The 14,131-nt window shown below is 38.6% G+C and overlaps 1 protein-coding gene across 1 annotated transcript in view; it reads left to right on the top strand.

Annotated features, from left to right (window-relative positions):
• Positions 1 to 4,471: 4,471 nt before the first annotated feature.
• MEIKIN (meiotic kinetochore factor) overlaps positions 4,472 to 14,131 on the top strand; it is a 62,540-nt gene continuing 52,880 nt past the window's right edge. Inside the window, exons 1-4 of the mRNA XM_034655732.1 lie at positions 4,472 to 4,790; positions 4,935 to 5,022; positions 5,672 to 5,759; positions 7,709 to 7,769. Of these exons, the coding sequence (XP_034511623.1) occupies positions 4,658 to 4,790; positions 4,935 to 5,022; positions 5,672 to 5,759; positions 7,709 to 7,769 (370 nt within the window). The 5' untranslated portion in view covers positions 4,472 to 4,657. The remainder of the gene's footprint in view (positions 4,791 to 4,934; positions 5,023 to 5,671; positions 5,760 to 7,708; positions 7,770 to 14,131) is intronic.

Here is a 14,131-nt window from a genome sequence, read left to right as displayed (position 1 = left end):
AGCGCTTAATTTGGTTTTATTACCCATCAACAAACTGATCATCTTTTATTTTTTTCTGCAGTAAAGAAAATAAATTATTCTCTATTTTCCAAATGTATAAAGCACAAAGGTGATATAGTTATTTAGAATACAAAATACTATGAAATGAATGTAAACAATGGAGAAATGTGTTTTTTGCATGAAAACAGACTACTTACAAACTTGCTTCATATCTCAGGAAAAAATGAATAATCATATATAAAATTGATAAATTATATGTTGAATTAAGTTGCTATGTTTTCTTGCCTGTTTTTATTTTAAGGAAGCATAAACATGAAAAGGAAAACAATCCTGATAGTCTGAATTTTTTCTCAAGTATGCGCACAGTCCTTTCTGTGATTCTACAATTAACTGCAGTTAAGAATGGGATTAGCATTCATGCGAGGACAAAGCCCTAAATGAGGAACACTTGACTTAGAACAATGAATGGTCATAACCCAGAGGCAATAGATAAATACCTGGAATATAAGCATCTCTAAAACTTGTCCCAAAATGAAAAGGTTTTGTTGAGGTGACAGTGGCTTTTAGACATTCATTTGACTGATTAATTTTCCTTGTTAAGTCATTGCAACAATTGCATGGGCCAGGGGGAAATGGATATTTTTTGAAGAACTGCTTATTCTACTTTCAATTTTTAAAAATTGAGGAGATTAAAAATTACCTTTTAAATATGCATAAAAGTATCTTAACTGTAATTATATTTTTAGTTGTTTTGTTATAATAGCATGCCTATCAAATATAAAATGCATTTATGAAAACTTTTGTAAAAAATAAAGATTTTTCATTTCTCAAAGTTGCTTATAATTACTTTACATATTTATATAGCATAATGCCCTGATGTTGGTATATTACCGGTGTTTGATAATCAGAAACATTCTATCAAGCTTTATCACACCAGTCAACGTACTCTGCATTCTCTTTAAGAATCCTCAAACTCCGGAGATTTACTGTCCCCACCTAGGTAGGGACTCTTTCCGTTGCTTTGCACATTTATTTTTATTACCAAATATGTCCTGAATTTAAGTCATTTTTTATACTTTTAAAAGAACAAATAATTGTATTCAATTTTTCCATGGTGATTCCCCCTAAACAACACTTCTATAATGTCTTTTACCCATATACAAGCTAATTAGTAGTTACATGTTCTTAAAATGGTGCATTCTGCCATGCCTCAGTTACACAGATTCTGCCTCCTCTATAGATTTGCTATTGTCCACCCCTCCATTCTCACAGCTGTTAGGATAGTTGGAGCCATTCTCATCTCTTGTCTGGAATACTACCGTTCTTTGTTAATTAGTCTTCCTGTTTCCACCCCAGCTTCCTTAAATTTCACCATCCGCTTTCAGTCAGTGTGATCTTTCTAAATTGAAAATCTGGTCATGCCACTCTCCTGATTAATATTCCTTTGATGACTTCCCATAGTTTCCAGGATAAAGTTCAGACTCCCTGGTTCAGCACACAGGGCCTAGCATCTCTTCTCTTGCCCTTCCCCCATGGAGCCTTGGCTCCAGTCATACCAACTAGTTTATGTAGTGTCCTAAAAGCATCATGCTTTTCTGTGCCTCCATGTGGCACATATAGTACCGACCCCCCCGCCCCGCCCCGCTACTTTCCACCATGCAGCTCTTAAAACAGCTCAACTATCCTTTTATCTTAGAAAATTCCCTCTGCCCCACTCCCACTCACACCATGAGTTGCTTAAGGTTGTAGCCCCAGTGCAGAAGGTCTGGTCCATAGTGGATGCTTAAGAAATACCCGTTTGGGGGCACCTGGGTGGCTCAGTCGGTTAAGCATCTGCCTTTGGCTCAGGTCATGATCCCAGGGTTCTGGTATCACGCCTCATGTCAGGCTCCCTGCTCAGTGGGGAATCAGTTTCTCCCTCTCCTCCCTGCCTGTTGCTCTCTCTTGCTATCTTTGTCTTTTTCTCTCAAATAAATAAATAAAATCTTTTAAAATAAAAAAATAAAAATAAAAGAAATATCCATTTAATGAAAAATCCCCTTGGTTCTTTTTCATACATTCATGCATAATGTTTGTATGCATTAAGGTTGCAATACCTGAAGATATATTTCATCTATCACTTTGGTTTTTTTCATTCTTGTCAAGTAAGGAAAAATAAAAATAAACTGGTTTTCAGTTGCACCTTGAAACCCATGGATAGTACCACAAACAAAACTGCTCAGTGGGTCGGTCACTCAATAAGAAAGCATACAGAAAGATTTCCTCTGAGCTCCAGGGAATCCTAAAGCCACAAACAGGCTGTTTAAAAAAAAAAAAAACATTCTTCCAAAATCTCTTCAAAATTTGGAATATGTTTTCCCATGGAAGTTTGCAACTCCATAACTGCTCCAAACCTAGTCAAGCCCATCACATGACTGCACTGAATCAGTGATGGCAGAATTCTGAGTCTAGATATGGAATTATCAATTTAACTCATGGATGAATGCTTGCACTGGCATTTGTACATTTGGGGATAGAATGGGGGGAGACATAATTGAATTGAGCTGTGTCTGCCCTACTTCATCCTTTTGTACGGGACCCATCTCCTTCCATTTTATAAGCTGGTTCTGGGTGAAGCTTTAAACAGACCAAATCTGTCTGTAGTCTCTTTCATCCCTTTCCTACTCAGGGCTTCAAACTCCTTTCCTTGCTGCCCCTCCCCCCTACCCAACCATGTGTTAGGAGGAACAGGGTCATGACAAACACACTAGCCAAATGCCAGCAGACTCATGCTGCCTATGCCAATCATCCGTCATAATGAGCTTCCCTAGGATGTAGTTTCCTCAGCTGCAAAATGAGGAAACAACTAGACTATCTCCAAGGACTTCTTTTGGCTCAAGAAATCATTCCAAAGTTTATTTCCAGTTTTGAAATGTGTTAACTCCCATAAATCTTTGCTTGATGGCGTTTCAGTAAATGCAGACCGGTAGAGTGAGACCGACCTCTATAGGGCCAGCAAATCACAGATCAGCTTTTGCTTTAAGCTGCTTTTGTTTTTCATTGTTTCTTCCATTTTTAGGTGTGGGGCATGGAAGGACCCAGACCTCCCACAGGTCATTTAAGAACTCCAAGTTTTTTTCACAACAGCCCACAAAGGGAGAGAGGAGAGCCTGGAGAACTGACTTGTAAACTAGAGACTGCCTGTCAGCCTATTATGGATATAACTAAAGAAAGGAGGTTGAAATATGATACTTGCTTTGTACTGCAACAACACTATGAGATCCTAGACTGAAGGACCATTTCTAACACACCTCTGTATCCCCAGGACCTACCACAATGTCTAACACAGACGACGGTGCTCAGTAAGTATTGATTCAGGGACTCAAAGCACTGTATCTAATAAGTAAGAATACCCACCTTCTGTTCTTTACAAAGCTAAGTTTTAATGATTAATTATATACTGAATCAACTGTCATGGTTTTCTATGAGCCTATATTAAATTTTAAAAAATTCAGAGCGATTTCATTATGAAAATATTGTGGTGGTATGTGTGCTATAGTCACACATACAATATTGGAAAATCACAAAAAAAAAGTCTTTGGGTTTTTGTAATTTTATCTCCACAAATGCATTTTTTAATGTTGTGAAATGTCATTTTTAAATATAGGAAGATGGTTATTATGTGCACAGTATGTTTATCAGATGCAGCCAGATGGTTCAACCACGGTGTATGGAGAGAGCGTGGTCATTCCTACGTTCCTGTAACGATGCAGAGCAAACGAGTGGAGCCCCAAGACAGTAGGAGGTAAGAAATTCTCTACCTTAACCGTAAGGCTGCCCAGATGTCCAAGAGATAGCTCCTGGGCAGGGGCTGAGGGATTCCATTATCCTTACAAAGAAATATCCTGGAACCAAGATCTTCGAATGCTCATTTAAACTCTCAAATACCATGGCCCCCAAGTATATTGGTGGCCCCGGGGCTGAAGTTCATTGCTCAGGAGGATATTCTCTGCTGGTTTAATGTACTTCCGTTCCTGTCTGATCTTCCCACACTGAGTTAGGTGACTCCCCGCGGCCCCCCGTCCCCTTCTCCCAACCCCTGCAAGATTCCCTATGTTCGGACCCCCAAACTCCATTATCAAGGCTTTAATGCAATGTTATAAGGAGAGGGGCTGAGCCATCAGTAGCATGCATGTGAAGGGCCCATCACACTAAGGAAGAAATGAAAAGCAAAGGAGCAACCTCCTGAACAACAAAAAGGCTTTTCCCCATTAGTTTCCCTCCAGACGAGAAACCGGCGAACCTGCGCCACCTGTGAGGGAAGCAAGCGGGCCCACTGCCTAATACCCGGACGCCACGCCTCCAGAGAGGCGGGGCCGTCTCCAGGGGGCGGAGCCTCCTCGTCACTCCGCTTCCCAGAAGCCATCGCGCGGCTTGGTGGAGATTAAAAAAAAAAAAAAAAAAAAAAAAGGGCGGGAGCGGAGCCGGACGCTTCAGCCAGTCAGGCGTTGGCAGTGTGGACTTTTTCCGTTTCTTCGTGCAGCTCCTGTCTTACTGCTCCACAGGCAGCTACTTAAAGACGGTGGCGCACTCAGACAGTAGCTTGTTTCCTCAGGAAGGCGAAGAGACAGGCTGTGGAGGGCCAAGAGGTCCCCGAGGCCTTGGGGGTGGGGTGGCAATGTGGTCACTACGGGTCTATACCCGCAAGAAGCGGGCGGGCCAGAGGCTCAACGTCACCCCGACGCCGGACCTAGGCCCCACCGTGAAGGTGGAGGCTCCCCCAGGTCCAGACAGGAGGCACTCTGCACACTGTAAGCCCCAGCTGGCAAGCCTATGGAGCAGGGCCCAGGGTGGGCGAGCGAAAAGGCGGGGGTGACTAGGCCTCGGCCCAGGGACACCCGAGGGCAGCAAGCCAGCCTCCAGAGCTTTGCCCTGAAATATGCGTCCTCTCTTAGGCTTGAAAGGAAAAACGCAGCGTTTGCAGAAGATCTCAGAGAAAGCAGAGTGGAGTGGGCAAGGAGTTAGCGGCTCTAGGCCACGGAGGTACGTAGCCACTAGGGCCAAGCCTATGCCTTCTGACTCCTCAAAACTTCAGTCCTCATTTCCTGCCTCTCGTTCTAAGAGTCAAGCAAGAAAATAGGTGTAATACTCTTTATGATTTGGCTCCTATCGAAACATAGACCGAGAAATTTGACTTTAGATTCATTTATTTATTTAAAAGATATATTTATTTGAGAGAGAGGGAGAAGAGAGGAGAGAGAGGGAGAAGAGAGTAGAGAGAGGGAGAGAGAGCGAGACTCCCAAGCCGACTCCCTGGGGAGCGCAGAGCCCCAGGGGCTTGATCTCAGAACTCAGAAGATCATGACCTCAGCCGAAATCTGTAGTGGGAGCTCAACTGACTGAGCCATCCTGGTGCCCCTGAAAATATTTATTTAAAAAAAAATTTTTAAGAGCAGTTTTGCCAACTTCCCTAAAAGCAAGATAGACAGTAGCTTGTTTCCTCAGGAAACAACCTTCAGGAAAACATTTGTTACATTAGCAAGTATGGGTACAATTAACCCATTAGAGTCTTTACTTTTTCCTAATGACGTGCCCAAATAGCATTTAAGATTCTGAATAGTGCAAACTGTTAACGGAGATGTGGAGAGCCAAGCCCACACTATGCAAATTAATTGCGTTGTTTGTTTTTTAGCACTCAGTTAAGAGTTACAGGACAGAAAAGCCTGCAAGAAAATAGCACTAATGAAGAGCTCCCAGATGAGAAGATTGTTCCATTGAGTGTATGTATATTTCTCTTACCGACCTTGAATATACTTAAAGCAGAGACCACGGTAACTGATGTGCCTCCAGATTAAAACATAATTAATGATTTTGTTCAATAGAGACTACATAGCTTCCTAGCGTTTTTGTAAACATTCGTGTTTTCTCCTTAGACAGGGCCTTGAATTACTAATTCTGGTGGATTCATAGCCATATTTTTCTTTGTTTTTAATTTCCCTTGACAAAAATTTGAGAAATGCCCATTACTCACTAATTTTCTATGAAACAGGTATATGTAAGTTTTTCTTAGTAACCCCCTTACATTTAGTAGCACTTAAACCATTTTAAAGCCATTTTCATTCATTTGAATTTCCATTAACAACTAGAAACAGTGTTCATTACCATTAGAATATTATATAACTTCTTGATCTACTGTATTTAATATGGGGATTCTGGACAATATTTTAAAGATACATAGCAGTAATTTGGAGAAACTCAGATTTTAAAATTGCTTGTGACTTATCTACCATTAGCATTAAATAGTCATGTTCCAGAGCTTTAGATTACATATCTCTCTAAAAATGTGTTTTGGGAGTGGGCAGTTTCAACAAAAGGCATTTTTTTTAAAGGCTTTACCCTAGATTTTAACAGTGTTAAGTGTTCCTTGTAGATGTTTCAGATAATGCAAAAAAAAAAAAGTGTTTAAAAAGTTTCTTCTGATTTTTATGTATTTCTTTACATTCCTTTTTTCTGTGCCTTTTTTTCAATTTAGAAATTGTTATTGTATATTTCTCTAACATTAAATGGTCTTCAAAAATACGATTTTTAGTGTCTAAATATTGCTTTGTCTTATAGATAGATATACTGTAATTTATATAACTATTTTCCTGTGGTTGGAGGATTGAGATTGTTTCCCAGACTTAGCCATTTTAGGTATCAGTGGACATTGTACCACGGAAGTTTTTTGTGTACCTTAAAATTGTTATCCTAAGACAAATAACTTTGCAGTAGTCAAGGGTTGGATCATGTTTAAAGTTTGATTCATGTTGGCCACTTGGCACCATTTTACCTGATACTTAAAAAAATACATATATTTTATTGAATGCTACATCTGAAACTAATGATGTACTATATGCTGGCTAATTGAATTTCAATTTTTAAAGAAAAAAATACATATATTTGATAGATGAAAAGTAGCATGTTATTTGATATTGCATTTCTCTGAATGCTATTTTTCCTCATTTTTTTGGCCAATTGTGTTTCTTTTTTGTGAAATGCTTGTTCATTATATGTTGAAGATAGTTATACTTTTACACACACGTATAACAAATATTTATATATTTTTTGTTTGCCTTTAATCATATTTCTGGTGTTTTAGACTTTTCAGTCTTGATTTATTTTGCTTTCATATTTAGAGAAAGAAAATCTCTTCCTACCTAGGGGATCAGAAAAATATTCACCTTTAACTTTTTTTTTTTTTTAAGATTTTATTTATTTATTTGACAGAGAGAGACAGCCAGTGAGACAGGGAACACAAGCAGGGGGAGTGGGAGAGGAAGAAGCAGGCTCCCAGCGGAGAAGCCTGATGCGGGGCTCGATCCCATAACGCCAGGATCACGCCCTGAGCCAAAGGCAGACGCTTAACCACGGAGCCACCCAGGCGCCCCCACCTTTAACTTCTGGTTGCTGGTTTATCCCACAGTACTTAGTTGACTAGTATATTGCGGACTCTGTAGATATGTCCATGTTATTGTATTTTAGTATTTACTTTGGGATTTAATATTAAATATCAGATTACGTCTGTGATCAGTAGGCTGAAAGAATCTATTAGATATGAAACTGATACACAAAGTTGATGTTTTTCATTTTCAAAATAACCAAATCAATATAATGTATATAATATATGATACAATATGAAAATATTCAGACTCATAATTTATGCTATATCTTTAATTCTTATTTCCCTTAGGAGTCAGTGACTGATGACCTCCAGATTGACAGTAGTTCATCCCATAGTGAGCTAGTATCAGGTAAGACTGTCAGATGTGTACTCCCTCAGCTTTGTTTCTTGCAGACGTAAGGATCCATTTGTATTTTTGCCTCATCTTCCCATCTCAGTGGAAGAGGTGTCTTTCTCCTAGTCCAAGGTGAATCCTTCTGCCTGTACAATGGACCTCATCCTCAAAGCCTTAAAGCACACACCAGTAAATTAAAATTGAGATAAATACTACCAAAGAGATTGACTTGAGTATAACTAATTGAGTTTAATTGGAGAGTTTAGGGAAGGCTTCCATGAAGGAATAGCAATTGAATTGAGATAGGAAGAAAAGGAGAAATTAACTATGCAAGGAGATGGGTTAAGAGCCGTCAAGCAGAGGGAATAGCATGTGCAAAGACCCTAATATGTCACTGAGCTTCATGAGTTCAGTGAACTGAAAGAAAGTCAGTGTGGCTGTAGTACAGAGAGGAGGGGCAAATGGCAATAATAAGGCAAGGTTAAACAGAGGCCTTGCATAGCCTTGTAGGCCATGTCAAAGATTTTGGTGTTTCTGTTTGGAGCAGCAAGAAGCCACTGAAGTCTTACTTAGGAAAATATATGATCACCTTGGCCGTGGCATAGAAATAAGCATGAATGGATGCAAATAGACCAGGTGGGAGGTTATTATAGTAGTTTAGGGGGGAAATGGTGGCACTTTGTACTAAAGGATTACACTGGAAATGGAAAGAAATGGGCATAGCTCATGAGTATTTTAAGAAATGAAACTAAAAGAGTTTGGCAAAAGAAGAATGAAGGAGATGGAGGTATCAAAGATGACATCTGTTTCTGGCTTGCGTAACTGGATATAAGGTGGTGCCATTTACGGGAAAAAAATCTTGTTTGAGGGAAAGATCATAAATTATGTTTTTAATATATTAAGTTATGGGTACTTTTAAGATGATTAAGTAGAATGCCAAATAGGCAGCTGGATATGCAGGGCTGTTGATAGAAATTTATGAGCCGTCTACATATTGGTGTAATCGAAGTTATTTTTAAAAATAAGAAAGGGTGACATCAGCACACCAGAAATACTGAGGAATTCTTAAAAGCAGATGATATCAGATTGCTGAATATTTGAAGAGCAGAGAAAAACCACTGCTGAGGTAAGAATAGCTCTAGAGACATTTGAAACAGTTGGTCAATAAATGCAAAAAAAAAAAAATTGTAATAGAAAGGACCCTGAAGGAATTGCCAAGGTGATGGATTAAACACTACATTCTGTCACTATCTGACCTGGTTCTTCTCCCTATCCCTTTCTACATTGGAAACATTGACAGTTATGGTGCTGGCTGCTAGGATAAACCCTGGGAACTACTCCTAAGCAAAGTGAACTAAGGGTTTGGCTCTTAAGTGTCAATTTTGGGGCTGGAGTGAGAAGCAGAAGAGAGTCTGAAGCAACTCCAGATTGCCACAGGGATAGCAGAGGGAGTAAAATGTGAAAGAGCTAGATTATGCTTATGCTTGCTAACCCCAGGATAAAGATGTAGTATGGCTCTCTGAAATAGGATTTTTTTTTTTTAAGATTTTTTATTTATTTGAGAGAGGGAGTGAGTGTGCGCATGTGAGAAAGAAGGAGCAGGAAGAGCGTCGGAAGCAGACTCTGCTGAGCAGGGAGCCTTTTATAGGACTCTGTCACAGGACTCTGGGATCATGACCTGAGCTGAAGGCAGACACTTAACCAACTGAGCAACCCAGGCGCCCCTGAAGTGGGATTTCTGATAATGGAGCCTTGTAGTGTGTACACTAGCCAGACAATTAGGACAGTGCTCCATGTAACCTACAATACCCAGAAAATAAGGAGGATATCACCATGCAGAACACAGGTTCTCAGAGTGTCTCAACACTCTTATAAAAGTCTCCAGAAGTAAGCTGCTTTTGCAGACTTTATATGCACTGCTGTACAAGCAAAGATTCTCAAGTAAAGATATGAACAGACAACCAGGAGCAGCCAAACCTTTGAATAAAACCAGTGGCATGGAAGAGAGGCAACAAACTGAGCAAACAGAATAACTAACACCTGAAAAATAACAAAAAACTTTAGATATATCTTAAAAGACAAGAGGCCCCAGTGCCTGGGTGGTTCAGTTGGTTAAGCCTCTGCCTTTGGCTCAGGCCATGATCTCAGCATCCTGGGATTGAGCCCCGCCTTGGGCTCCCTGCTTTGTGGGGAGTCTGCTTTTCCCTCTGCCTGTCCCCCTGCTCATGCTCTCTCACCCTCTTTCTCTCAAATAAATAAATAAAATATTTAAAAAAAAATAAAGACAAGAGCCCATTGGATCCATAATATAACAGTCTGTTTTAACAATAATTATATTCCGTAGAAACTAAAGATATTGTCAGATTTAAAAACTCAGTAAATGATCTGAATATTGAAATGAATTCAGCTCAAAATCAAATTAGCTGGCTAGAAAATAGAATAGAGGAATATTTCCTAGAATATAGTACAAAAGAACATGGGAGGTGTTCAACAAATGCATTTCCTTCCTTCTCCCCTCTTTACCTGTTTAACTTGTTCTTTAAGAAGAAAAAAATCAGGTGCTGTCTTTACTGGGAACTCTCTAGACCCCTCTTCTCTCTTCCTACATGAGTTATTCTTTCCTGAGAATTCTGTGGTACTCTTTGTATACTTCTGGTAGGGCTCAAAACAACAGTATTATTGCTTTTGTTACTCTTGGCTCTAAAGCCATTGAGAATAAGCCCTACCTTTTATGTTCCTATCCCATGTTTGAGACATAATATAATTTCAAATGCTTGTTGAATGAGTTTTATATTCTGTTTAGAGAAAATAAACTATTTTACCATAATTATTATTTTCTTAAATTGTAGTTTAAATACACAATATATGTCCTTGGTTACTAGATTTATCAAGTTGATGTGTAAAAGATAGAAGGAAATAGAGAATAGACTGTCTCTAATTTGCAAACTGGTTGTATTCTAAGATGTCATTTGTTGATTGATATTTGAAACCTGAAATACTTTTTCCCATAATAAAATGTAAATGGTTAGGTTTTGAACAGCCTACAGAATTCTATCTAATGTATAAGTAACCATTTTAATTCTATCTTGGAATATAGTAATTTTGCAGCATGATGAAAATTAATTCAGGACTTTATTTTAGTATGAAAGATTCAACATAGACATTTGCTTCTCCCTTTCCTGAGACAAAAGGAAAAAATAACTGAGAGCTAGATGCCTAGAGTAAGGACAAACGAAGAAGCAAACTGATTCAGGCTATAGTTTCAGGAGTTAGAGGCATCACATATTCCTGAAGAACTGTGTACAGGTAGTGTTGAAAATAGGATTTTTGTCTTTAAAAGTATTGGTTAGGGGCGCCTGGGTAGTGCAGTCGTTAAGCGTCTGCCTTCGGCTCAGGGCGTGATCCCGGCGTTCTGAGATCGAGCCCCACATCAGGCTCCTCTGCTGGGAGCCTTCTTCTTCCTCTCCCACTCCCCCTGCTTGTGTTCCCTCTCTCACTGGCTGTCTCTCTGTCAAATAAATAAATAAAATCTTAAAAAAAAAAAAAGTAGTGGTTAAATGCTTCGATCCCTTTCGCAACACTGTGGTCAGGCAGCTACTCTTTTTCCTACTTTGACAGTGCAGATACATTGAAGCAGAGGATCTGGACTCAGGGATGCTATATTGAAAAATAGTAGGGGTGCAAGGAGGAGGGAAGGGAATTAAATAAAGTTTGTATACTTATTGGTATAACTTTCAGGCCCCTTATCCCACTTCACCCCACTCAGGAAAATACTCCCCAACTAGGTGACTGGAGAATTCTGCTTTTGAAATCTTCTCTGCCCAGAAGGAGACCTATATTATGGCAGTAATGACTGGTCCCTATCTTAAATACCCTTCTGTGAAGCCCACTACTTCCTAAATGCCACTCATGAATCTACAGTTTCCAATTAATGTTTTAGTGCCTCATTCTTGAACATTCAATAATTACAACGCATTTAATGAAAGTATTTAAAATAAATGATACCAAATGAAAAGAAGCTTGAAGGACACAGACAGTCCAAAGAAAAGAAAAATTTTAAAAGCCATGTTTTCATTATCCTCAGGATAATGAAATAATAATAATCCTGAAGATAATGAAAATATGTATCCATGATAAAAGGATAGGCTACTATGAAAAGGAGCATTTAGAGAACAAAAAGTATTTTTAAAAAATAAAAATACAAAGTCAGAAATAAAATATTCTGTGAAGGATTGGATGATGAATTTAAGGAAATATTCCAAAAGTTGAACAAATATTAGAAGATAAAAGATAAAAATAGTGGCAGTGGTGACACAATTCTGTGAGTATACTAAAAATCACTAAATTGTATACTTTAAAAGGTGGAGATTTATGGATTTTGAATTGTATTGTAATAAAGGTGCTATTTTAAAAAGAAAAGTAATGAGAAGATGAGTTCAGACATTCTAAAATCTGAAAAATAGTACTTACAGACATTATAGAGTAAACAGAAAGGAAATTATTAAACGCCTAAAGCTAGAAATTTTCCTAGAATTAAAAATGGTCATGAGTGTATATAACAAAAGAGCCCACCAGCTGCCCATCATAACAAATGAAAAAAGACCCATACTAAGGCACAACACGATATAACTTAAAGATCCTCAGGATAAAGAGAGAAATCCTTCAGTTTTCCAGGAAAACAATTGTTGATTGCAAATAAGCAATGAAGAATATGAATGGCATTGAGTTTCTCAAGAGCAACTCCAGAAGCTAGAACATGGTGGGGAAATGCATTTAAAATTCTGAAGCGTACTGATTTCACAGAGATAGAATGGATCCCCAGCCAAAATTTGGTTCAGATTTCAAGACTGATGATGCCATCCATATAACCAAGAGGATAGGGAAAGGCTTGTCACTCATATGAGACTTTCTAGAGAGAAGTGCATCTTCCAAATAGGACTGAAAACGGCTTGAGAGAACAGGGAGACGAAATGGTGGGAGGGGTGTTAAGTGGGGCCGGGTTGGGGTTTTCCAGACATGGTTTTAACTTGTAGCCATTGCCAAAAGATGGAACATCAGGACTTTCTTATCAGCTTGCCCAGATGTGGGGCAGAAGGGGAAGAGACAGCAGTGAGGTTTAAATTTGTCAAACATCAGAAAATGGAATCAGTCATTTTAATACACTAGTCTAGAATTCTGTACCCAGCCAAACAATCCTCAAGAGTGAAGATAGCATAAACGAATTTTTAGACAGGTCTTCCATCCATCTTGTCTCATGAAATAAAGGAGATACTCCAACAAAACTAGAGAATAAATCAATAAAGAAGAAATAAAGGTATCCAGGAATTGGAGGCTCTAATACAGACAATATGCAAAAGAATTTCTTAGGATAATGGTACAAAGGGAGTTCTTAGAAGATACCTGTGCAGTGTGTCTAGAGGACAAGAAGTCTGAATTTGAGCAAGTGTATTGAGATCTCCAATAGCAATACTTCTTAAAAAAAAAAAAGGAAGGAAGGAAGGAGGAGAAAGAGTAAGAGTATAAGAATAGAAAGAAAAGAAAAAAAGAGAAAGGAACTAATAGATAACCTGGAATTTTTAAAGTATTGAGAAGAGATTTATACTTTTGCAAGTATTTAAGATAGAATAGTGATAGGTACTTAGAAAACTACTTTTAAAATTGAGTACTCAATAACTGAAAAAAAACAACAACATGTAGCAATAGGGTCTGACTATAGCTCATAGTACATGGCTTGGGTATAAATATATTTAAGCAGTCATAATAATAGAATTGTTGAATACATTTTAATTTAGAAATATGAAGGGGTTGTTAGAAGGATCAACTACTAAAGTTGAAAGTAGTTGTCTCTGGAGATTAGGGAATCGTGGGTTGGTATGAGACAAGAGATGGCTGTTTTTGTTACAAGCCTTATAGAACAATTTGACTTTATAAAATATATATATATATAGTATAATTTGATATAAATATAACTTTAAATGCATTTACATTTCTAACTTGTGACTCCAGAAACATCCTTCCACTGCTATAATCATGAGTATTAGTTATTCTTTTCTCTACCCAACTACCCAGATGGTGAGTGTGGGGTTTTTCTAATTTCTGAGTGTGGCTTGAGTACTGGGGTTTGGTGGAAGGGGTGGCTATACTGTGTGTGGTGTTCATGGAATTTTGAAAGCTGGAGGGCAGGAGAGATGTAACAACGTGTGGGGGGAAGGATGAAGACAGAGTGAGAAGACTAAAAAGTAGTGAGGACAGGGACAAGACACTGTAGGGCACTTGGAGGAGGAGAAGCAAAAGATTCTCAGAGGGATAACCTACCTCTGACATCTGATGTGGCGAAGAGGAGGTTAGATTGGGTCAATCAATTTAAGTGCTGAGTG

Source organism: Ailuropoda melanoleuca, chromosome 3 (genome assembly GCF_002007445.2).
Source record: "Ailuropoda melanoleuca isolate Jingjing chromosome 3, ASM200744v2, whole genome shotgun sequence".
NCBI lineage: Eukaryota > Metazoa > Chordata > Mammalia > Carnivora > Ursidae > Ailuropoda > Ailuropoda melanoleuca.
The sequence above is the reverse complement of the archived record's forward strand: the minus strand, read 5'-3'. Positions and strand labels throughout refer to the sequence as shown.